At 40.6% G+C, this 26,951-nt stretch overlaps 2 protein-coding genes across 2 annotated transcripts in view; one reads left to right on the forward strand and one right to left on the reverse strand.

The window, feature by feature from the left end:
• The window catches only part of LOC127430551 (G-protein coupled receptor-associated protein LMBRD2B-like), a 104,616-nt gene that overhangs the window by 73,126 nt on the left and 4,539 nt on the right, over positions 1–26,951 (forward strand). The gene's annotated exons all lie outside the window — the stretch shown is intronic.
• LOC127430550 (unconventional myosin-Vb-like) overlaps positions 1–26,951 on the reverse strand; it is a 99,900-nt gene that overhangs the window by 34,132 nt on the left and 38,817 nt on the right. The window contains exons 8-19 of the mRNA XM_051680370.1: positions 26,441–26,548; positions 26,211–26,320; positions 19,444–19,709; positions 18,579–18,660; positions 16,363–16,503; positions 15,966–16,088; positions 14,396–14,479; positions 4,453–4,596; positions 4,187–4,284; positions 2,518–2,604; positions 1,590–1,701; positions 591–802 (exon numbers count right to left, since the gene is read on the reverse strand). Coding sequence (XP_051536330.1) covers positions 591–802; positions 1,590–1,701; positions 2,518–2,604; positions 4,187–4,284; positions 4,453–4,596; positions 14,396–14,479; positions 15,966–16,088; positions 16,363–16,503; positions 18,579–18,660; positions 19,444–19,709; positions 26,211–26,320; positions 26,441–26,548 — 1,567 coding nt within the window. The remainder of the gene's footprint in view (positions 1–590; positions 803–1,589; positions 1,702–2,517; positions 2,605–4,186; positions 4,285–4,452; positions 4,597–14,395; positions 14,480–15,965; positions 16,089–16,362; positions 16,504–18,578; positions 18,661–19,443; positions 19,710–26,210; positions 26,321–26,440; positions 26,549–26,951) is intronic.

The following is a 26,951-nucleotide window of genomic DNA, read 5'->3' on the forward strand; positions in this document are numbered from 1 at the left end:
ACAGAGCTGAAATATTCTTCTAAAATCTTAATTTGTGTTCTGCAGAAGATAGAAAGTCATACACATCTGGGATGGCGTGAGGTTGAGTAAATCATGAGAGAATTTTCATTGTTGGGTAAACTATACCTTTAAGACTTCCCCCATTAATTTGTATTATCATAATGCAAAAAACTTGTTCTCATTAATGTAATGCGAAAAAATAATTATAGAATTTAAGAGTACTAAATATAATAGAATGTTATACAGAATTAATATAATTATTGTTTAAATTATATATTTATACATCATGGTAGTATCGGTTGTACTGCTTTCAGTTCTTACTTTGTAAATATAAAAAAATCATACTATTACTGTCATTTATTTGAGACCTTAATGAAAAGGAACCTGTTGACAGTCACCACTGAAAAAGATGTGTAAATGTGTGGATGCATTACAGTAATGAGAATTGGAGGGGAAATGTGCTTGATTGTCATGAAAGTAATGTCACAATGCAAAAAATCTTAATGGTCCTAAAATAGGCTTTGTTTTCTTTATGCAAAATAGAATGTAACCTGAACATTTTTCTAACATTCACCCAAACTCTTCCTTACCTACGTGCCAGGTAACCCCGGCCGTATCTCTGCAGAGTGATGGCAGACTTGCGGATCTTGCGGTAGCGATTTCTCTGTAGCCATCCTCGCACCGTCTTCTGGATCTTAATACAGGCATAGCGGAACTTATCTGCTCGGAGCTTTTCCAGATAAGCCACCTGACCTGCTCTGAAGAAAATCTTAGTCTTTCCAAACTGGAACTTATCTGGATCCTGATGGAAAAATGACGTGAAGAAAAAATTATGGAAAAATGAGTCACGTTTAAACAGCTTTAGAAATGATACTGTGTATATCCTTGAATAAACAACAAAAATGTTCCATCCTTGAGGAGACAAATGTTGTCCCATGACTAGCGTTAGAAATGAATTGATTTTCAGCTGTATTATTACCTTCTTGAAGGTAATTTTATAAAAATGTGTTGTGCATCATCCTTTTATCCCAAATACTTCAATTTAATCAACTCAATAACATAAATGTTCAACCTAAATAATTTTTATGACAATATTCTTGGCCTAGACTAGAAAATGAATAAATATATAACATTTTACAAGACATAAAACATGTAAGAATTCATTACGGGGGCATTATTTGCCCCCAGGTTTTAAATTTTTGAGCATTTTTGTTACTTTTGTTGGCATTTTTGTCCCCAGTCCCAGTTTATTTCTGTCTTGGCCCCTGACTACTAAGTAAATAAAGTGCTATTTGGGTGTGAGCAGTAAATGTGAAAATGCAGAGTTAATAAAACAACAGCCATTTTAGTAAGAATGTGCTGCTATATTCAACATTTTTGAAATTTATAACAAATGTGCGAGACGATATTCTTTATCATCTCCTAATAAAGAATGTTCTGAGCAATGAACTTGGCTTATCTCATTTATTCAGAGGAGCTCTCAGTAGTTTGCATCAAGACATTTTCAGGATAGAATTACTCGAGGAAGTGGCTGTGTCATGCATAAAACTTACATCTCAAACTCTAACCAGAAATGACAAATCTCTTACCTTGATCAAAGTCTCCAGCAGGTTCTTACAGACCTGCTTCTTATCCCCAATGGTCATGTCCTTCTTTGTCATGAGCACCCGATATCTGCTGTAGAAATCTGGATATGTCCATCTGAAAATAGTCAATAGATGTGCAAATATACTAAGAATTTACAACAAACCTCATTTCTATAACCCGAGATCGTATTAAATATATCAAACTTTAAAGACTTCCATAAGCATTAAATGCCATAAATGAGTGTGCTTTTGAATGAATGTACAAACACTGATAACCTCAGTATAAAAAACCTGACAACACAATAAAACATGAGTGTTTACATGAGATTTTGAAATCATCAGGCTTTTCTCTCGTCTTGACATGTACATAAGACACGTGTGCACTGAATAAGGTGAGAGAGAACACAGATAAAAGTGTTTACATGCAAAGTGGTATTGCGTAAAAAGCAAGGTGTTTGTCGATCAGGATTTGCGTAAACTCTTTATGACCTTTCCTTAAACACAGTTTAAGACATTTATATGACCTTACACAGTCAGCTTATTAAGCACAATCATAAGTGAGGTATCGTTCATGCAAACACATGTAAATGTGTTGTTTGCTTATTTTAACCTGTCTTTACACTGCAAAGGCAGCGAAGAAGCCATATCCGAAGCATATTTCACCAAAAGGTGCATTTACAGTACACAGACTTGTAATGATGCACCACAGAAGTAGCATAAATATATTTACACAGGAATCACAATTGTGGGAAAAAATGTATCATCAACTATAAAGATCTGATTGTTGATTTCGTACATGTCTGACAGAAAACAATGGACACATCGACTGATGTGACGATGGAACAGTCTGCATTTCAGTTTCACAGAACCAAGCCTAATCAGAGCCGCCTCTAATATTAGGAGGTCTGAAGAGACAATATTGATCCATTACCTGGACGGATATCCAGCGGCACTAATCCGGATGGTCTCTAGAACTCCACATGCTCGTAGCTGCTGAACAGCTCTTTTAGAATCAAATCTACAGAAAGAAGACAGAATGGTTAAGAGTTAATAACTCACTCTAAAACCAAATTACAAATAATACTACTCAAGGAACATCTCTGATCTAATATTGCAGGGTTCAAAGAGTGAAGATATCAAACCACTGGAGGCAAATCAGATTGTTAAGATTTGGGGTATTATCTAGACCTACCGTATCTTTCTCTTAAGCATAGAGCACATCTCCTGTGAGAGAGGCATTAGGAGGCTGCAGTCCACACAGGGACTGCAGACTGTTTGACTCAGAGCTCTGCGACTGTGTGTTCGCAAACTTGAGAGCATGTGACTGACAAAACTCTCTCAATTTAACATCCCCGAAGGGGCCCTTGTTCTCAGGAATTTGCAGAGAGGCCACAAACAGAACCTAACGAGACCCTGACCTTTCTCGGAATTGTACATTTTCCAGAAAAAAATATTTGTCCAGAAAAACACAAATACTAGGATAGATTTAGTTTACAGGGTTGCTACATCTTTTGAATATAGATATTCTATGACTTCTCCATGACTTTCCAGTTGTTCGTGATTACTGGATAAGGACGTAATCTCAGAGATTGCAATCCCAAAGAGCAAATTATAGCCAATGAAATATTTTAGAGCTGAGCAGAACCAGAAAAATGTAGTCAATTGATACATTTTGGTAACAATTTACAGTAAGGTTGTATTTGTTAACATTAGTTAACTAAATTAGTTAACATGAACAAACAATGAACAATAATTTTACAGCACTTATTAATCTTGGTTAATGTCAATTTCAACAAATACTAATACATTTTAACATTAAAAGTTGTATTATGTCGTATTATTGTTGTATGTTAACATAAGTGCCTTATGTACTAACATGAATGAACAATGAACAATTGTACATTTATAAAATAACATTAACATAGATGAGTAAATGCTGTAAAAATACCTTTCATACCTACATTTTGCATTTACTAATGTTAACAAATGAAGCCTTATTGTAAAATGTTACCAAAATTTCTGATGTTTTTCCATTATTTTTTTTGGATTTAGTTAATTTTCATAACTTTTCCAGGCCAGGAAGCCACAATTTTATAATTCCATGATGATTCTAGATTTTCCATGATCGTGGGAACCCTATTAAATAAGTAAAACAGCTGCTAAATGCATGCTTAACTGTGAAAGATATATTGGCATCTCAAAATCAATGGTTCAAAATCACCTCACTGACAAATAATTAGCAAAAGTCTTATATCAAACATCTGGCAGAGAATAGTGTCTATCAGTCTATCAGCATCTATCTGCAGATATTGATCTAAGAAATCTTACATAACCTGATCTGCTAATTCTTAGATGTTGTACATTGGAGGAAACTTATGGTGCAACTGAGGTCAGTTTGACAAGAACTTCTCACAGTAAATCAAATGTGTACTGATCCAGCGTGACTCTAATGTTCTCATTAAGCTTTAAATAAATTTGCTATGCTGCTCTATTTCTGGCCAAGAAAAGTTAGATAAGTAGTAATGGACTAACAATACCAGCTTTACGCAAGACAAGCACCGTAAGGGGGCCAAACACACAGAGAAATGCACAAAACTTACACAAAAGCTTCCTTTAAATCATTGGGTTTAATGCAGCGCACATAATGAGGTGTGGTCGCGTTCAGTGTTTCCATCAGAAGATGTAAAGAGTTCCTGAACTGTGAAAGAGAGAAACCACAAATATGTTGATCGGAAAGAGCTCATATCATCATTATGTAGATCATCTCATCTTTAATAACCAGGACTTCAGTCGTTCCGCTATCATCACCCACACATTCAGATGTCTAACTCTGGACTTTTAGGTCGGGCACTGTGCTAAGCCTCACCTGTGTGCCCACAGTTTTCCTGTGTTCACGGTTGTGGCCTTTTGGCATGGGCTTGGCCGCCCGGACGTTGACTCTGGAGTTTTTGGCAGAAGATGGAGTGGCAACTTCTTTACCATCCTGGAAGAGATCCGCCACCAACTGGAACTGTATAAAAAATAGAGCTGGAGTTAAAAGCAATATGATGTATCCAAGTCGAGGTGATTAGTGCACATGGTCCAAAATCTTGAGCATTACCACTCATGTTCGATTATAAAAAAAAAAAAAAAAAAAGAACACAAATAAAAATTGGTAGGGGATAAATTGTTAGATTAAATAATGAATATAAAAATGTAACAGACAACATACTGTATAGTGAGAGCTTAACAATCATAAGAGAGGTCATTTTCAGACAGACATACATACTGTCCCCTTATAGGGACAGTAGCAAAAACAGCCTTCTATGGGTCAGAGAGAGGGAGAAAAATGGTCATGTAATGCTGAATAAGGAATGTTTTTGGTGCAAGGAAGCTTGACTAAAATTACAGTGCCCATCAGGAAAAAAATGCAACAAAAGAGTAGAATGTTATTTTATAAGGAACAGAATATCATTAGATGACCTTCAGAACTTTTTCTGCTGCCTGCTTTAAAGTAAGAACCAAAATGCATTTTCAGTGACATCACAGACATTTAACATCTTACATAAGATTCCCAACTTGTAATTTTCAAGCTAGACCAGCGTAAAATTGGCATTCAACTCCAGCAGCACATCAAAGCACTTTTGGAAGAGTTTTAAAATCCACTCACTGCAAGGCAGGTACACAGTGTGTTTTAATGCATCACTAATATCATTATGTTGCCAAGTGTCAGGAGTCTAAGAAAGAATACAGATGACACTTTTAATCCGCTGTCGCTGGTAAGCCTGATGGGATGATACTGATAAACAGAAATGCGCAGACCATGGATGAGTTGTATCAGGATCAAAACTTATGATCTTCAATATCTTTATATAAAAACTAGGGCTGCGAATCGATAATATTTTTTTAAAATTAATTAATTGCAAATTTTTCTGTGATTAATCATGATTAATTTATGGTACATGATACATTACAACAAGCATTAAAAAAATCATCATAAATAAATGTATAATGTTTCTGCAAGAAATTGGTTAGTCATCATTTATTTTAATTATTTAAATATGTACATGTTAAAATGTTCAAGTTGATACAAGTATATGTATACAGGTACATGCCATTAAATCAGTGGACATGTTGAAATTACAATTTGGGCAAAATCTTCTGCTGTTTTCTGTATTTTTTTAATAGTAGGATCAAATGGGCAGATTCAGTTCATATCAAACTTTATTGGCAAGAGAAACTTAAGTGTACATTGCCAATGCATTATTAGACACTATACATAAAGATATAAAACATATTAAAGGTTTAATTTGTTGAAGTTTAAAATCACAAAACTATTGTTTTCATTGGCTGCCGTTCAGTCTCTACAAGTATACCTGGCTGCAGCTTGCTGAACGTTCAGGTCCTTCAGTCTCTATCGCGCACACGCTAGGTTTCACTTGGGTGGTTTCGCTTTTGAAACTGGTTCAGATGAAAGAATAAGGAAGCATTTTCAGGCGATGCGAAGAGATAAGGCAGCTTGCCTGTACCTCTCGCATGCCTGGTTAAACAATTGCGGGTGAAGTCTTCATTCACCGTAGAGTAAATCCCGAGTTTATTATGTCAGGGACATGCGTTGAGTGTAATGAATGACGTGCACAAATGTACATTGTATAAATGTGCCTGGGTTTGTTCCTGGCAGGCAGCAGAAGCCTTAACCCCGCCAACACCCTAATCGGAGCCTGTAAGGCTGAGTAGCCTGCCAGGAACAACTCAGGAGACCTTTCTCCTATCGCGTTAACTAGTTTCAGGAAGTAAACTAACACATTAAACAAAACATATTAATTGCAGAAATTAACGTGTTCAATTTCCCAGCCCTAATAAAGACGTACATAAAGACACTTTTAAATCCAGATAAATCAATATCCAACATACATCTCTATATTAGACTCATTTTTAGATGGGATTGGTGTGAATTCAGTTCCTTTGTTCTGCATTTGTAAATAAAACATCTCACTGAACATGACTGATATCCTGAACAGAATGCTACAGGGATGCTTATTTAAATATTTAAATAAAGCTTGAGGAGATTAAACCTAAAATCTGTTTAAATGACCTGCAGATAATCTCATGGATTATTAGGGGGTTAAATGATCATGTGAAACCAAATTACAACTGTTCTGTTTCTAACATTCGTTAGGTATCTTACTAAGGGAATGCCTCAGGAGTGACCGATTGAGGAAGCACCAATTAACAACGACTGTCAGCATGACAGACCAATAGCTGTAGTGACCAGGGAGTCCCGCCTCCCTTGTATACAGACCACTACAGCTCGCTGCTGCGCCATTCTCGCTCTCTTCCCCGTGAAGTTTGTGGAAGTTGCACTCATTAGACACACCACTGGAATTATTGCTCAACAGTTTACAGACCAAGCCGCAAGGTAACGTCGCAAACGCGATAGATTCAATCTTGCTGTTTGCTAAGTGTATTATTCTTGAGAGTGCAAAACGACTGAGTCAAGGAGAGACCCCGAAGGTTGCCCAATCTGTTCCCCTTTTGCCATCAAAACCAAAGAAAGGAGGCTTCGGGTCGCGGTGGATGGTAACAAAAGACCCGTGCCTCTCCTCTTAGTCCAAGGAGGAGATGGCAAAAGAGCCACAAGAGCCCTGCATCTGGGGTGACATGATGGATAGAATGCCCACCCCCCCCTGGGGGCAACCCACTGGGGAGGATGAGGATGATGAAGAGGTGTCCCACCATCTCCTTGAAGACGACGACGAGGAGGATGACACCATCCTCCCCCCGAATTCATCTCGGCCTCCCAGCCAGCAGAGTGGGGAACCACTCTCCCCCACCCCAGTCGAGCTGCATCTTATGGAAGTTTACTGTAAAGCTGCTGCAAAACTTTCTATACTTTCAACACTACTCTTCCTCTCCCAGGGAAATGAAGGAGGATGTTTTCGGTTGGTTTGGTGGTCATTTCAGCAAATCCACCAACTAATGTGAGCAGAGTAGTGGCACAAGTTCTCCCAGTACTCCCTGCAGTAGTTTCCCCCTCTCTACCCACGGGGTTAAGTTCGAGGGCAGAGGAGAAAAGTTTCATAAGCACAGAGTTTGTAAAAATAAAAGGTTTTCCTTCGCATCCAGGCCAAGGGCGAGGAAACATTCCAAAACAATACTGAAAATAAAACAAAAAACTCCCTTAATGAAGCAGCAACCTCCCTCTTCGCCACTCGATGGCGACGTTGCGCCACTAGTGAGTAAAGATTGCCAGGGCCCGCTCGCTGTGCGGGTAGACAGCTGGCACGCATGCACAGTGTCTCCATGGGTCCTGTCCACAGTGGAGAAGGGTTACAGATTTCAGTTCAATGTGAAACCACCATGTTTCAATGGGGTGCTTATGTCAGCAGCACAGGGAGAATCAGCTCAGATATTAGAGGAAGAAATATCCTCTCTTTTGAGCAAAAGAATCATAAGGGTGATTCCGCCAGAGGAAATCCAGCAGGGGTTTTATTCCTGTTATTTTGTAATCCCCAAGGGGGGTCTCCGCCCCATTCTGGACTTGCGGACCCTAAACAAACATCTCAGACAGTACAGGTTCAAAATGTTCACGCTCAGAACACTGTCTCACTCTATTTGTCCTGGAGACTCAGTATATCTCCAGGACGCATATTTCCATATAGACATATTTCCTGCTCACAGAAAATTTCTCAGGTTCACCTATCAGGGCACAGCCTATGAGTATTTAAAAATCCCCTTTGGATTGTCTCTCGCACCGCAAGTATTCAGCAAATGTGTAGAGGCAGCTCTGACGCCGTTAAGACATGCAGGCATCAGAGTGTCAGCTTATTTGGACGATCTGCTTATTTGCGCGCCGTTGCAACGGCAGGTGAAAGAGGATACAGAGACACTGGTTTTACATCTGATGAATTTGGGCTTCAGAATAAACCAAGTGAAGAGCTGTCTGGTTCCGCCCAAGAAATAAACAATCTGGGTCTCAGGTTGAACTCAGTTGTGTTTCTTGCATTCCTGTTTGAGGAACAAATTGAATCATTTTGCAATTGTATCTCCCAATTCAGAAAGAGAGATCTGTTGCTCTCAGGATGTGTCTCAGGCTACTGGATTTAATGGCATCAACAGTAGCGGTGATTTCCCTGGGCCTGTTGCGAATGAGGGAATTTCAGTACTGGACAGTGACACAATGTTCGCCCTTCGGGCACCGGCTCATTCGCAGAAAAATTATTTCAGAGTAGTGTGTATGGGCTCAACGGCACTGGAGTCCATCTTTTCTCAGAAAAGGTACCCCGTTAGGTCCGTTTGTTCTATGAAAGGTGGTGACGACAGATGCGTCACTCATGGGATGGGGCGCGGTGTTCAAGGCAAAACAGTGCGAGGTGTGTGATCTCTTTTGAATGTGATTCCTCATGGAGAAACATATAAATTATCTGGAGCTATTAACAGTGTTTTTAGCTCTGAGACACTTTGTAAAGTTCCTCTAGGGCAACCATGTTTTAGTCTGAACAGACAACACTACGTTAGTAGCATACATAAACCGGCAAGGGGTTGTTCGTTCACGATAACTTCACAGTCTGGCGCAGAGGCTGATTGTGTGGAGCTGCACTCACTTTCTGTCATTACACATGACCCATGTCCTGGGATATTGAACACTGGCGCAGATCTGTTGTCCAGGGGGAATCCCATATTCACTCAACCCTCAGGTGGTTAAAGGTGTGGCAGAGATATGGTCGGGCTGCTGTATGCGCAATGTCCCCAGTTATTTTCCCTGGCGGACAAAAAAGCACCGTTGGGTGTGGATGCTCTAGCACATCCGTGGCCAAAAGTGTTCTTATACACGTTCCCCCAGCTGAGCCTCATCGGGCCGACATTACAGAGGGTGATGGAATACAGGCATTCACTGATACTTATTCCACTGTATTGGCCAGGGAAGCTGTGGTTACCGGAGATAATCCAACTCCTGTACGACCAGCCCTGGCCTCCCCCGTTGCGCAGAGACCTTCTTTCTCAAGCGCGCAGGTAAATATTTCACCCCTCCCCGCACTGAATGGCTCTCTGGGCCTGGCCCATGAGAGGTTGAATCTAAATGCCACCGGGTTACCTCCTAAAGTGATCGAGATGATTCAGAGTGCCAGGGCGGCCTCGAAGCACTCTTTGTATGATCACAAATGGGGGGTGTTTGAACAATGGTGTGTGCAGAATCAAGTCATTCTGTTTCTGTGTTTAGTGACTGACGTTCTATGTTTTCTTCAGGATTTGTTAGATAAGGGTAGAGCCTCTTCTACTGCAAAGGTGTACTTGGCAGCCATTTCGGCATGTCATGTGGGGCTCGACTCTTGAATGATGGGTCAGCACTCACTGTTATGCCGGTTTATGAGAGGTACGTGACGGTTACACCCGGTTTCTAAATCGCTGGTCCCATCTTGGGATTTATCAGTGGTTTTAGACGCGCTTTCACAGCCTCTTTTTGAACCATTAGAGTTCGTCAACTTAAAGCTTCTTTCTTTTAAGACGGCTTTACCATTGCCACTCACAACAGCAAAGCGAGTGAGTGAGATGCACGCTTTGTCAGTACATTCCTCATGTATGCAGTTTGCATCCAGTGGGTTAAGGCAACACTTAAACCTAATCTGGCATTTGTTCCTAAAGTGAGTGATTCAACAGGGGCTTGTAGGTCTGTTGATTTGCTAGCTTTTCATCCGCCGCCTTTCTCCTCACCAGAGGAAGAGCGGCTGAACCATTTGTGGTATACAACACAGTTCGTGCATTGTATACTTATGTGCAGAAGACGAGAGCACAAAGGAGGAGTCATCAGCTCTTTTTTCGTGGGCAGACACTCATAAGGGTAAACCTATTTCCCACCAGTGTCTCTCCCACTGGGTTGTTGACACGATTGTATTGAGTTACAAGAGCATGAATTTGCACCAGGATTATGAGCCCAGTCCAGTAGGGATATAGCCACTTCCTGGGCTTTATTTAGAGGTATTTCAGTTCAAGACATGTGCGCTGCAGTGAGCTGGGCATCTCCGCACACATTTATTTACACTACAGGCTGGAAGTGACTGAACCATCACTGGCCCATTCAGTTCTTAGTGAAGGAGCAGTGTGTGATGCACTGTATGCATTTACACACAGGGGGCTGAATAAGGAATACAATCTTATTGGAATAAGGGAATACGTTTATGTTGGTTGCCTTTTATTATTCATATAGCAGTTAGGGAGTTGTCTATATCCCTTAATAAATACTGAACATATGTTAGAAAGAGAACGTTAGGTTACTTTCGTAACCCCGGTTCTCTGATAACAGAAGTGAGGTACAGTATCTTACCTCACCACACTCATTGCAGACTGGCAGGGTAAAGAGATATGCTGAGAATGGCGCAGCAGCGAGCTGGAGCGGTCTATATACAAGGGAGGTGGGACTCCCTGATCGCTACAGCAACTGGTCTGTCACACTGACAGACGTTGTTAATTGGTGGTTCCTCAATCGGTCACGCCTGAGGCGTTCCCTTAGTGAGATGGTTACGAAAGTAACCTAACATTTTTGGTGCAAGAAACCTTGCCTAAAATTAAAACCAGATTTAAGGGAAAAGATTCAAATGTATACAACATGGGAAAGTCTCTGAATGTTAAGCCTGACAGCATTTCAGCTCTCTCTTGCAGGGAAGATCTTCAACTTCTAGCAGCTGATTTGCTGCTGTCTGCAAATTAATTGAACTCAGATTCCTACTAATTCTATTGCCAAGAAACCTCCAGACAAAACACTAATAGCCCTTTTCCACCAACATGGATTGGGTGCGAGTTCCTGGGCCGGTGCGAATTCTTGAATTGTTCTGCGCATTTCCACTGCAGAAAAGGCTATTCTGGGGCCAAAAACCTGGTTCTGCACCGGCCCCAAAAGCTTGCTGGTCTCTATGCAGGGACCGCTTACGTCAGGTGACGGAGGACGGGATAATGTTTCGTCACCATGGTAAAGTTTTCCCAAAAAACAACAGTATCTACCGTCTGCAGCAAGGAGTACTTCTTCGCTCTATAACAACAATAAAAAATAAAAAAAATTATAAGACATCAAAAGCGTTCAGGTAACACAACGAAACGAATGCTCTACTTGTGATATGGTATTTACGAAGATCCGAGATAAACTAGAAAGATCGCAAAGGAAAAAAATACTCTATGAGAATGAAGATACAGCACGAAATGATGCACGCAGCCTTCAATTGTACATCTGACCAAATCATAAAAACAAATTGAAAAACACTTAAGGGAGTACAGGGACCATAAGAAGGGCATAAGAAAAAGCAACAGTGGACAGAGCAACAATGTTTTGGACTCGGACACCGACCAGCCTGCTAACTAACCGGGGAATTGAATTCAGCCAGTAACGCTCGTGATAAACAGTGAATCGCCAGTGTCCTCTGCAGCTGATCTCAGTAAGTTGTTATATTTGCCAACTTTGTTAGATTTCTTAAACTGTTGTCATTTTTTTGTGCATTGTTTTGTTCTGTAAGGGGATTTTTCACCAGCCTCTCACTAAGTTTGGAAGACTGCGGCTATCTGTTAAGTAAAATGGTGGGATTCTCAATCAATAATATTATATGCTATGGCAAAAATCCAAATACAACCATCTGCTACACCAATGTTAATAATGATTCCACTGTAACAGTTTACACAACTTTGCAAGTTAAGCCATAGTTCATACAACATAATATAATTACATTACCTGTCATCTTTAGTGTAGATGTTGTCTCTGGCAATCTTAAGCAATGTATTAACCATGGATTGCATTAATCTGTATGTTTAAATATGTCCTCAAAAACAAGAGTAAAAGCTGTATACAAACACACTGTGACACGCCTTGTTTGCTTATGTTTGAGGTAGTCACATGAAACTACCACATAGACAGTAGCCGTTACATCACCGTTCGGCTCTCAGGTCAGTGGAAATGCGTGGCCAGTTTATGAAAGGCTCCAGATTGCCTTGGCCGTGAACTAGCGCAGCACAGGCTCGGCAAGAGAACCATCGCAACTTCGGTGGAAAAGGGCTATAAGAGAGCTCAGTATTGACACAGACAATGGATTTCCAATTCAATCTCTGCACTGAAGACGGTGTGGAGCGAGTCCGGGATGGACACCTGGGGCGAATTATTTCTCACAGCTGTTGGTGAGATAATTCGCCCCAAGAAACCATCCCGGCCTCGCTCCACACCATCTTCGCTCAGCCACGCCCTGCTCACCACAGATGGATTTGGCTGTTTGTCGGTCGAGCTACTTGACCCAGTGGCTGCTAGGAGTGGACAAGATCAAGCTACTGTTTAGTCAATTAACTGCTTAAACAGGTCAGAGACCAAAACATGAGCTGAAGTGTGATTTCAGTCAGAGATAAAAACAGAGGCTTGGCTGGGTGTGGTAAAGCTCTGGGGCTGAAGTAACATGGCTGAGCCATTTTGTCTGTTGTCATAAACATCTTCCTAGAAAACATGACTGAACTGAATTCTGTGAATCAAGAATTCTTACTCTAGAGGATATAAATTGTGCTATTTTTTTCTCTCTCTATTTCTATCTACATTTTGTGGTAATACAGTCAGATTAAAGCCTAATTTATACTATGGAAGAAGCCGAACATGCAGGTTTTTCTCTCCGTGAATTGCCGCTTGCTGCACTGTATCGCTTCTTTGCCCTATTAAGGCACGGTCACATTCATCTTTGCACAGCGAAATTCTGCGGGCGCAGAAGGCGTGGGTGAACCTTGAGCGCATGTGAAACCAGCAAAAAAATAAGTGCCAAGCAGCTTCTTTTTAATGCTGCATTTTATACTCTGTGAAAGGGAAGTTAAAAAGAAAATCGCTGCTTAAATGATATCCTTGTCCATTGTGAAAATTTTGTGTAGCTGTGTACAAAGCATCGCCCACACAGGGGTCACTGCCAAACCAAGCAACTTCCTGTTGGTCAACACGGCAAATTCGCCTGTCAAAGTTCACCAAACTTGAACACCATGCGGAATCCGCAAGGAGAAATTCTTTGCCACTGAAAGTCCATTGCGCAAAATTCACGATCTTGTGCTCCCATTGAGATGAATGTATTTCATCCACGAAATTTGGCCGTGCAAAAGTAAATGTGACCGTGTCTTTAAACTTTTCATGGAGCCCCTTACACTTTTGGTGACAAGTTATCTTATCTGGCTTCATAAAAACCACAATCTCTCTCCCTGCATTTGTTGTGGCCACACTGTCTTTGTGGAGTTTGTGTTGCGAATCATATAAAAAAAGTGAACTTATGCACAAAATCTGAGAGACAGACTTCAAAGTTAACCATTTTAATGACAATAATCTTGGTAAATACCCCTTAACTTGCACTCGTGATTGTAAATAAAAAAATGTCACTTCCAAACCACACCCATTCTTTGTTTCAACCAATCATCAACATTCTGCAACCAGCCGAGTTCTCCAAGGTCAAGAATTTCAGAGATGTGTGCGAACAGGAGATGTATCACCAAATGAACACCTTGGCAGAACAAATACATCACTGCATTTCATCATCATTGAACCAAAAGAAGCCTGTTCACCCAGTAAGTATAAATTAGCCTTAAGTATATTTTCAGTGAATGTTCTGTTTATTTGAGGATTATTTGAAAAATGAGTGTACGGATGTGTATGTCACCTTACTGGAGCATTGGTCATTAATATGCTAATCAAATTATTGAAATTATTGATCGTCAAATTCAGATATTCAAATACAACAGGTGTGGCTTTGTGTGAATAATCACAGTTTCATCATTTCATTAGAAAATTACCAATTTAAACATCATTTTAATATTTCAAACTAGTAATAAGTGCTCACCTGGCTAGCCTTGAGGATGTTTATATGTTCCTCATAGACAGTGTCTCTGTTCTTCTCCAAGAAGCCATCACACAGATACTCAACCTGAAATGGATGACATCCCATCACAGGAGTGAAACTCAAATTGCAACAATCACACTGTAAATAACATGTTAAATAATTTTTGTGCTTACACAACAGCAAGTTTAGCATGTAATATAATTTATGTTTGTTGCGTTCATCTTTGTATTGGTGTTTGTTTTTTCTATGGTCAACCCATATGGGATTTTCAATGGTCAATGCTGATAACTAGGGAGTGGGGTGCTCAATGGCCAATATAACTCCGATATAAATGCGAAAAAGCAATACAATTTAAAAAACAGCAATTAAGATTTTATGCGCTTTAAGCATTTTTTTATTAAATGCCAATCAGACGACTTTCAGCAGCTTTCTGTCTTTCAATAATATTGCATGTTTACTTGGCAGCCCCTATATGGAGGAGAAATTATTCCTTTGTCCTAAAAAATAAAAAAATCTCCTCTGGGCAAACTGTGTAACAACACTTTCTGAAACAAGCAAGCAAAGACCTCATTTCCACAAAAACTATACATGTGTCAGCAGTGTCTAGATCTGTCATCTAGGAAAATCTTGTTTCAGCACATTAGGATTTGTTGCAATTATAACTTAAGACTGTTTGTATTTTTAGTATATGGGAGACTATTTGTATTATAATGAGCAAACTTTCTTCTGCAGTAAAGCAATAACTCACAAAGCCTTGGGTGTAGCCTGGGATTTGCAAGTCTCAATTTTACTTCTTGCTAAATCCTTACTGTGCAGGATTTTTCAAATAATGCAAACCTATCACTGATTCCTCTGTGTTCACCCATTAATCACTAAGAATGTAGTGATTCTGTACAATACTTTTTATATCAGGGTATCTCCGTGATTAAGTGCATTCAATTTAAGGCATTTTAATACTTTAAATGAAAAAGACATCTAAAGCATCAAGCATAAAGCAAATAAACCAGTCAAAAATTTTTAGTATAAAGCCATCTTAACACTGCAGTACAGAATTTGAATTGATGCACCATTTTGTTTACCACAAAATGGTGCATTTACACAGACTTTTTTTATGCAGCAGTGTATTGCACAATCGAGAATTGATCATTGATTTTCAATTGCAGTTGAAAAAAAAAAGAAAAAAAAATTTGCTGTGAAAAAATGATGAGTGCCGATTGACAACTACAAAGTTTACTGTGGCTCTGATATAAATTTCATTTACCTCCACTAATGACATTTAACATTTCTCTCTAAGTATACTTTTTAAGACATTTCTGACTTTTACGGCCTAAATTTAATACTTTTAAGGATCTGCAGACACCCTGCCATATAGAAAAGTTTACTTGTATTTTTTGTTATTGTAAATAAGAGTTTTAAGGAGTTTAAAAAAAGAACTGAACACAGAAACTGATTTTAAAGCTCATCCTGGTCTGATAAACATTGTAGGATGGCTGACATTATAATATCACATCAGCAATGCAGACATGCTGTGCCTTACAGCCTTTACCTGCTTAAACTATGCTGAACTCACCCTATCCGCAAAGTGGACCACAATAAAGGAGCGGTTGGACATTCTGGGCTTCTCAAAATGCTCGCTGCGTGTATGCTGGCTGTACAGCTTCTGCGCCCAGTTCTGATCGGTTCCTTTGGGCACCTGTGGGAGGCAAAATGTTTGAACTCCAAAGGACTGAAAACATCAGCTCTTTTATTTGGGTTACCTGTAGCAAAAATAGCAAGTTCATGCTTTTGAAGCCACTCATTCCGAAGAACTTCAAAGAGCTTTAACGCCAGACTGATAAAGTAAATAAATGATCATTTCATTCTCAAGAGGTGTTTAAAACTAAATGAGATGCTCTGTTGTGAGAGCCATTTATACAACATGCCTTTCAATCTTTTCAACAACTGTTCTTCTTCTGCTCAATACTCACCTTACACTCTTCATCAAGAAGATCCAGTATACCGAGCTTGGCTTCAATGAGGTCAATGCATGGCTGGTTATCATAAAAATCTATAAGTGTCCAGGGGATCTGCTCCTTCATATACTCCTCTTGCTCCAGTTTAAACACATGCTAAAGGGTATGTAATGAAGTACTGAAGGTGAGCTATTCACATTCTGATGAATGATTTAAATATATTAAAGACCCAATGAAATCAAAAGATTTAGTCCATGTCCGTTAGCTTTGAGGCTATCTATATAGCCTCAAAATGTACTCCTAAAATTTGACAAAATCATCTTTTAGCTTATTTAGCTTATGTTTATTAATTGTACATTTATTTACAGTCATCCTCTTCATTTAAAAAATGAACCAAAATTATATATGAATTATATATAGCACTCTATACATTCTTGTCCAATCAAATGCTCTCTAAAATGAAAATGTTTCTCCCACTAAGACTACCTGACAATGACTAGCAATAGCAGTGTTATTCTCGTCTACGAAATTACAGACGAAAATGTTTGTTGAAGAATTTTTTTTTTATTTCACAAATGATAAAAAAAGATGCATCATGACGATAGTTCACGGATTCTTGAGATAAGGGACAAAACATGTTTTTTGAGTTTTTATTTTTTAATAATTAATTTGAAATGGATATATTTGTAGACAAAGGTCTCAGCTAACGAACGATGTAAGGGAACAGGTTTTTATAAAAATGCTTTTTTTTTTTTCTTCTGAAAATTGACATTTATTCTCTTCATAACTTGCATCATACTGTCATTTGTCTCAACTCTGTCAGACATTTTAATTTGATTCATCCAACAAGTGTAAAGTCTTTAATTATCTAATAATATTGTTAAGTAAAGGAGTTAAGTGATAAAATACATTCTATATATATATATATATATATATATATATATATATTTTTTTTTTTTTTTTTTTTTCTGTTTTCATTTTATTCTGAAAATTGTTTGACAAAGTTGACAAAATTTTATATTTTTCCATCTCAACCTGGAGCCATTTCCCCCCCCAGTTGAAGATGCCTCTATAAACTAAACTAAAATGCCAAAATTGATCCCACAATTTATAATAATGAGAATGACGGAGTTGACATGTTAAAGCTGTGACTGCAGATACTTATACATTGTTGTTTAAAATATGAAAAATATCAAATGTACCAGACCACGTGTCTTACTGTTGCATTCACCATGAGCAGGAAGTGGGAAAGGGGTACTCGAAGTTAAAGCTGATCAGGACATTTTCTGATTTATTCAGGATTTTTAAAAAATCTGACGGAGTTGACGCAAAGTGAGGACATAACTTTGATAGGCAGTTTTTTATGGAAAATATCATTTAAAGTTTTCTTAATGTATAGTTTGATATCTTAAAGATCCCTACCTTTCATTTGATATTTATATTTATGAATTTGTTGCGTTTTAAAACACTTTGTTTAGCAGTTTAACATTGTGACCTCTTGCTGAGGACAGGTTAAGTTACATGTGCTTCCAAGTATAGAGCATGCATTTGAAAAAATTCTAATGAAATTATTTTAAAATAAGTTAAAAAAAATGCCCTGAGTATACACATTTCCTTTAGATTTAACTTTTCCATTATTTTTATTGTTATGAATTTATTGATTTTTAAAATAAAGGTGACTTTTGTATGTAAGACATGTTCTGTCACTTATCTCAAGAATCAGTGAGTTAAAAGATTTTTTAAAACACTTAAAAAAATAAAATAAAATAAATAACACTGCAAGATATTAATAATGCAATATAACAATGTTACAGTTTGACATGTATTTTTGTTATTTGGCACATTATCGTCAACTAAAATGTTATTTTTGTAAACTAAAATTATATGTCATTTAAGACTAAAATGAATGAATATGAAATATTGACTAAATTTAAAGGACATTTTAATAGAAAGATGACAATTATCAATTAAAATAAGCTGTGTGAAAATTAACACTCAGCAAAAGCAAGTAGCAAATCATGGTTCACCACTGTGACGTAACTAAACCCTCAAAGCCCTTTGATATGCACAGCTCCAACTTCCTGTTTCAATAGGAAGTACATCAAAAGAGGAAAAAAACTGCACTCGTCAAGTGATTTCATGGGGTCTTTAAATCTGTTCAAATACAGCCAAGAATTACAACACTAATGAATTACACTAAGTATATGGATAGAACACGCTTTATTACTAACCGAGTTAAACTGCTGCTGTAGTTTCTCATTGGCATAGTTAATACAGAACTGTTCAAAACTGTTGATCTCGAACGTTTCAAATCTGTTGAGAGACAATAACATGATACCTGCATTAGAGTCTTAAAATCATCCACATTTGCCTGAAAATAACCTGAACAACTTCCGAGTTTCTCTCTGCATCCTAGCTTGGCATCATCTGCTTATATACTCTTGTGCTAATCAATAAGTTCTCCTGCTGTGAGGAAGTAATTAGTCCCATAGTCAGAAAGGCTCTCACAGGCAAAAGCTTACACTATAAAGTCAATGAGTTTTTTACAAAGGGAAGGTCAAAATACAACCACATGACAGGAACCTGGGTTCACAATGTCCCACAGCGGCACATGAATGGTCCTATAAAAGAGAGCAAGGAGTACAAAAGCTCTCAAACTCACAGAACACACAATGTGCTCTGTTATTCCACCTTTTCAATGAGGAGGACTAACCTGGGCCATACATCACACTTTGACCCCTTAATCTTTAGTTTCTAACTATAATCACAAAATGTCCCCTCCCTAAAAACATGATTTCTACAGTATAGTAAAAGATTACCTGTTTCTTTCATGTCACTTGTTGCCTTAATTTTTATGGAAGAATCCCTCCCCGGGGCATTTTAACTCACACCCAGAGTGTGTTAGCATATCATACTATAAATACGTCACCATCCTTTAAAGTGTAATTAAAATTATGAAAAACAATGATTTTTTTTATTTTTATTTTTTCCAGACTTCAACATATACACTTTCCCTTATACATTCAGATAATTTTTAACCAAACATCTTGATCTTGACAAAAAAGCAATTGGACACGTTCTGCTTCAACTACCCACCCGTAGATATCCAGCACTCCGATAAATGAGTGTTGTTTGGTGGAGGTATGCAGGGCCTTATTGATATGCTCCACGATCCAGTCAAAGAGGTGGGCATAGATGTGTTTGGCCAGGGCGTCTCGGGCGTTGACTGCCTGGGCATGTCCCATGTTCTTCACATACGTCTCGGCAGTGGTCACCAGCTTCCTGCGGCAGAGCCAATGCTCCATCTGCTCCTGCTCGATGCCCAGCAGCCGACAGAAATGATGCAAGTGAGTGTCATCCCTCTGCAGGACCAAAAACAAGTTAGTATTATTTTTTAATTCAACATTTCACTCAGCATATTATGCTGATATAAAATAAATTAAAAAACTGTATTACAAAAATAGAAAAATGCAAAACAGAAGCATTTTAACAAGTAACTTTTGAACCCCAAGTTATGATTAGTGGGGGTACATTTTAAATCAGATGCCTTTAGTTATGCTCAAAGATCTCTTGTTACTAATGTTGCATTCATGTCATGTCGGAATAACTGTAATTACTCATTTAAGTAATACGTTTGTATGGCAACACTTTTAACGCCAAATGGCTTTGTGTTACGAATACACCAGGCTCCCCAGTCATCCAATCACAGTGCTCGAACTCACCAGAGTACTAATCACCCGCACCTGCAGCCAATTCATGATACCAATCAGCACCACTATAAGAAGCACACACAAACACTCACTCTTTATCTGGTCACCAATGTGTTCACAGACTCTAACCCGTTCCAGCGATCTTCCTTAGATTACCTACCTGTGCTCAAAGCGATCTCCTGCGGAATACTAACCCTTTCTCCAACGATCTCCTGTGGATTATTCACCCATTCTCCAGCGATCTCCTGTGAAATACTCATCTGTGCCCCAACGATCTCCTGTGGATTACACACCCATTCTCCAGCAATCTCCAGTGAAATAATCATCTGTGCCCCAGCGATCTCCTGTGAAATATTTATCCTCTCTCCAACGATCTCCTGTGGTATACTTACCTGTTCTCCGACGTCCTCCTGTGGGTTACTTACCAAAGCTCCGGTGCTCACCTGTGATACACTCACCTATGGATTCACCTTCACCAAGTGAACACCTCCCTTGACATCAGCTCACCTCTGTGTATCTGGCTTAGTCTTACCATTCATCCTCCATCTCCACCAAGAACGGTACTTCACCTGTCTGCCTTCACTTGTGCACAATTTGTAAATAAACACCCTTGCTTGTGTTCAAAACTCCATCTTGTGTCTGTGGTTACATAACAGATGACCAGACCTAAAACACAGCCATGAACCCAGCAGGAAGCATGTCACCAGACCCCATTCAAGATCTTGTCAATGCAGTGCACTCTCCAACCCCGCTCCATCTACATCACCTCCGGTTCCCAATCCTCCACCTGTGTTTACTGCCAGTCCTGTGGTCAATCCAGCCCATTACTCCGGATCAGCGGAGGACTGCCATGGATTCTTACTCCAATGTTCTCTGGCATTGGAAATACAGCCACACCGTTTCCCCACTGACAGATCCAAGGTCTCATTCATCATCTCCCAACTCACTGGAAGAGCTCTTCAATGGGCACAAACCCCCTGGCAGCAGGATAGCCCTGTCTTACACACCCTTGATGGCTTCATGGCTCACTTCTAAGAGATGTTCGGTCACCCAGGTGGTGACTCGACTGTAAGTGAACAATTATATAAATTACATCAGGGCAAAAGCTCAATAACTGATTATTCCCTCAGATTCCGAACTCCAGCAGCTGCCAGTGGGTGGAATGAACCGGCCTTAATCACCACGTATCGACAGGGACTAGATCCATCTATTGGGCTACATCTCACGTCAGTGGATGATTCCATTGGATTGGAGAAATGTATTCAACATTCCATTCGAGTCTCCCATCGTATTAAGTCTTGTCTCCACGAAATGTCCACACGGCAGCCTCCATCACACAGCCAGCCTTTCAACCTCCTGAACTCTCAAGAATCCAGCCCAGAACCCATGCATGTGGACACATCCCATTTAACTCCGGCAGAGTGTCAACGGTGGCTGAACTAGAGGTTATGTCTATATTGTGGTGGCGGGGGACATGTCAGAGCAGCATGCCCCATACGACTTCCTCGTCCAATGGTGAGTTTTGTCTCCAGTTCAAATGTTTGTTACTCACCCTTGGTTACATCTGTAACACTTACTGCTGGTACAACTTCTGTTACAGTTTCCGCCCTCCTCGACTCCGGTTCAGCTGGCAACTTCATATCCAGGATGCTCTGTCGGCAACTCAACTTAGTAAAGAGGGTCAACGACTCAGCATACCAGATCCACTCCATAACCGGTAAACCTCTTCTCCAGGGACCAGTACGACACTGCGTGGGACTTCTCAGACTATAAGTGGGTTCATTACATGTGGAAGACATCATGCTGCTGGTTCTTGAGAGATCAACATCTGATATCATCTTGGGGCGCCCATGGCTAATTCAACATTCACCAGTTATCTCCTGGTCTTCTGGAAACATCCTGAAATGGGGTACCCAAGTGTTTCACAAACTGTTTTCCCTCTTTACCCATTGTAAAACAGTCACTCACTCCAGGAAGCCCTACCCATTGCCTATAACCACAACCACTACTGAAAGCCCAGTAAACCTCACCTCCACTGACATCCCCTCATGCTATTCCCAGTTTCAGGACGTCTTCTGCCCCCAACATGCCACTCAACTCCCGCCACATCGACCATGGGACTGTGCGATTGACCTGTTTCCCAGTGAACCAGTGCCTAAAGGAAAGATTTACACACTGTCACTCCCCGAGCAGAAGACCATGGAAGAATACGTGGAGAAGGCACTTAAACAGGGCTATTTCAGACCACCAACTTCCCCTGCTGCTTCCAGCTTTTTCTTTGTGGCTAAAAAGGATGGTGGTTTGAGACCTTGTATTGATTACCGTGCCCTCAACAAGGTGACTGTCAAGTTCCGGTACCCCCTTCCTCTCATCCCAGCCGCCCTGGAGCAATTGCGTGGAGCCACTATTTTCACCAAGCTGGACCTATTCAGTGCGTATAACCTCATTCGTATCAGGGAGGGGGACGAATGGAAGACAGCTTTTATCACCCCAACAGGCCACTACGAGTACCAGGTGATGCCGTATGGCTTGGTAAACGCCCCTTCTGTCTTCCAGGGGTTCATGAATGAGGTGTTACGGGAGTTCCTCCATCAATTCATCCTAGTTTACACCGATGATATCCTGGTTTACTCCTGTCGCAAAACAGAACATCATAAGCATGTCACACTTGTGTTGGAAAAGCTGAGGAAGTTCCACCTGTATCTAAAAGCTGAAAAGTGCTCATTCCATCAGGTCTCCACGCAATTCCTCTGATAAAATATCAGCTTTGAAGGCATCCAGATGGATGAGGGGAAGGTGGAAGCTGTGAGATCCTGGCCCACTCCAACCACCATAAAAGAGCTCCAACGTTTTCTTGGCTTTGCCAATTTCTATCGTCGCTTCATCCAGAACTACAGTTCCATCACCTCGCCACTAAAATCCCTCCTTAAGGCCAAGCTGAAATCCCTCTCATGGTCACCCGAAGCCTATCAAGCTTTTAACGGGTTGAAACAAGCATTTACATCTGCTCCACTTCTAGTCCACCCAGACACAAATAAACCATTTACGGTGGAAGTAGACACTTCAACCTCTGGAGTGGGCACTGTCCTTTCACAGTAGCAAGGGAAGCCACCTCGCTACAACCCATGCGCCGCCTTCTCCAAGAAACTTTCCCCGGCGGAGCAGAATTATGATATCGGGAATTGGGAACTTCTAGCCATCAAGCTTGCCCTGGAGGAATGGCATCACTGGCTGGAAGGAGCCCATCATCCCTTCTTGGTTCTCACCAATCACTGTAACCTGGAGTACCTACGAGAGGCGCAACGATTAAACCCCCGTCAAGCCCGATGGGCTCTATTCTTCACCAGGTTTGACTTAATTTCCTATCATCCAGGGATGAAAAATGTCAAGTCTGATGCACTCTCTTGTATACACTCTACTGAAGACTGTCAGGAGACTCTTGAACTTATCCTACCTCAAAAGATCTTCATAAATTCCATTCAATGGTCTCTGGACGATAGGATTGCAGAAGCCGCCACCACATTTGCCCTACGTAATGAACTCATTGACTGTCCACTCTTCCCTAGGCACTGGTCACCCGGGGACCAATCGGACCCTCTCGCTGCTACAAAATCAATTCTGGTGGCCCCAGATGGTGCGTGATGTGAGAGGTTCGTCCAAGGATGTCCTGAGTGTGCCATGTCCAAGATCCCTCGTCATCTACCCTCAGATAAACTCCTCCCGCTGCCCGTTCCCCAGCGTCCCTGGTCACATCTAGGAGTAGACTTTATAACTGATTTACCTGCTTCTGAAGGTTTTACCTGCATTATGGTAGCTGTAGACAGATTCTCCAAAGCATGCAAACTGATACCTCTCAAATGTCTTTCCACAGCTATGGAAGCAGCTGAACTCGTGTTCACTCACGTCTTTCGCAGTTATGGCATCCCTGAAGACATCTTCTCAGATCGTGGACCCCAATTCATCTCGCAAGTTTGAAGGGCATTCTTCTCACTCCTAGGTGTGACCGTCAGCCTGACCTCCGGCTACCATCCCCAGGGCAACGGGCAGATAGAGAGGAAGATCCAAGAGATTGGACGATTCCTCAGAACCTTTTGCCATCATCGCCAACACAGCTGGAACCGCTACCTGCCCTGGGCCGAGTACACCCAGAACTCCCTCCGACAAGCCGCCTCCAACCTCACCCCTTTTCAATGCGTATTTGGCTTCCAACCCCCAATATTCCCATGGTCTGGAGAGTCTTCAGATGTTCCTGCAGTCGATCACTGGTTCAAAGAAAGTGAGAGGGTCTGGGATTTAGCTCACCATCATCTCCAGATAGCAGTGCACAACCAAAAAAGCCAAGCTGATGCCCGAAGGTCAGACGCCCCCACATTCCAACCCAGGCAAAAGGTTTGGCTCTCCATGCAGGACATCAGGATGCACCTGCCCTGTAAGAAGCTAAGTCCCCGGTACATTGGTCCCTTCACCATCACGAAACAGATCAACCCCGTCACCTACCAGCTTCAACTTCCTCCACAGAACCGGATCCACCCCACATTTCATGTCTCTCTACTAAAACCTCACCATCCCTCTCTCTCACCAACAGAGCCTGGTCCCACGGAAGAACCCCCTCTCCTGCTTCTCCTCGAGGATGGTCCCGTCTATGCTGTGAGAGAGATCCTGAGCTCCCGGCGCCGCAGGGGTTGTCTCAAGTATCTAGTAGACTGGGAGGGCTACGGACCTGAAGAAAGATCCTGGGTACCTCGGGACGACATCCTGGATTCGACCCTACTTACCGAGTTACACGCATCTCACCCACAGCTCCTTGTGGATGGCGTCGGCCACGGCGTCGGGGGTCTCGGTCTGCAGGAGCGGCCCGTGGAGAGGGGGGTGATGTCACGAATACACTAGGCTCCCCAGTCATCCAATCACAGCGCTCGAACTCACCAGAGTACTAATCACCCGCACCTGCAGTCACTTCAAGATACCAATCAGCACCTCTATAAGCAGCATACACAAACACTCACTCTTTGTCTGGTCACCAACGTGTTCACAGACTCTAACCCCTGTTCCAGCGATCTTCCTTAGATTACCTACCTGTGCTCAAAGCAATCTCCTGCGGAATACTAACCCTTTCTCCAACGATCTCCTGTGGATTATTCACCCATTCTCCAGCGATCTCCTGTGAAATACTCATCTGTGCCCCAGCGATCTCCTGTGGATTACACACCCATCCTCCAGCGATCTCCTGTGAAATAATCATCTGTGCCCCTGCGATCTCCTGTGAAATACTTATCCTCTCTCCAACGATCTCCTGTGGTATACTTACCCGTTCTCTGACGTCCTCCTGTGGGTTACTTACCAAAGCTCCAGTACTCACCTGTGATACACTCACCTGTGGATTCATCTTCACCAAGTGAACACCCTCCATCTCCACCAAGAACGGTACTTCACCTGTCTGCCTTCACTTGTGCACAATTTGTAAATAAACACCCCTGCTTGGGTTCAAAACTCCATCTTGTGTCTGTGGTTACATAACACTTCGTTGCTGATAAAGAGCAAATGTTTATCACTACATTAATTAATTCACCTCTATACTTTTAGAAAGTGTTTTAGAAAAAAAGAAAAAAAAAAGAAAAGCTTAATAAAATGGCATATCAAACAGAAATACAGTGTGTATTCACTACCTTCACTACTGCTGACATATTGGTTATTTTTTCCAAGTAAGAGTTTTTATAGAATTCTGAGTTTACAACTTGTAATTACAAGTTCTACGAAGACTTGAACATTTTTACAAGTTGGATTCTCGTTTTTCCGACATGCCGTAAACGCACCATAAGTGTTTCAAACAAAACTCTTGGATCTTTTTTAAAGATTTGATCCTATCAAACTTGCAAAATTTGGGAATCCAACAACTAGCTTTTCTTTGGAAGTGCTAATTGTAACAGCCTGGTACCTTGTAAACACGACATTGTTTCAAAGTGGAATGATAAAAAACCTCTGCATTCTAACTCGGCCAGTAAATTAGTTTGGAGCACGCAATTTCTGAAAAGGCACTTTTGTACCATAAGCATCAGATGTTTCATAAATGTTTTGTGGGCGTGCCGTATGAGGCTTAAATTATGAAGCAAATAACAAGGTATACACAGGGCATGTTATTTGCTATGCACTTACATTGATATGGCAGGATTCTCCATCTCTCTCAGACACAATCTCCACGTTCCCCAGGTGCAAGATGGAGGCAATAATCTTAAAGATGCTCATTTGATGCCCCTCTTTCACACCTGCACAATTCACAATGTCAATATGTTAATATGCATGCCAGACGCTTAACTCTGGTTTCGCTATACTGTTGATCTTAATACAAACAGGATTAATTTAATGTTTATTGTTGTAGCCCTTACCAAGCAGTGTGAGAGCCTCTTTTGTCTTAACAAGGTCTTCAGCATCATTCACTCCTTCAATGAAAATGTTCTCACCGAGAGAGGTGTATGTGAAATCTTCTGCGCTGGCTAAAACATGAGGATGAATGAACAATTGTAACTTTGGGCTGTCAGTAGCCCAATAACAATATTAGCATAGCAGAAATACCGTTATTTAAATCAACATGAAATGTCATTTGCAACCCATTTTATTTCTGTATCAGAGATAGGCTGATAATTGTTTTGACAGATATTTTAAACCGATATTTACACTTTTTCACTTAATCTGTTAGGATGGGATGATATATTGAATTTCAATATATCAGGAACACAAAAATTATGAACCATATCGAGGCAAAACTCTATATTTCGAAATTGGCAACAATGTTTTCTGTCCATGTGATCATAAATTAAATGTCCTGTCAAACATCATAATCTCTCTATCTCTTGATTTTACCCTCTACACTTTTTACAGAGTTCGTACAAGGACTTC

Source organism: Myxocyprinus asiaticus, chromosome 40, assembly GCF_019703515.2.
Source record: "Myxocyprinus asiaticus isolate MX2 ecotype Aquarium Trade chromosome 40, UBuf_Myxa_2, whole genome shotgun sequence".
Taxonomy (NCBI): Eukaryota; Metazoa; Chordata; class Actinopteri; order Cypriniformes; family Catostomidae; genus Myxocyprinus; species Myxocyprinus asiaticus.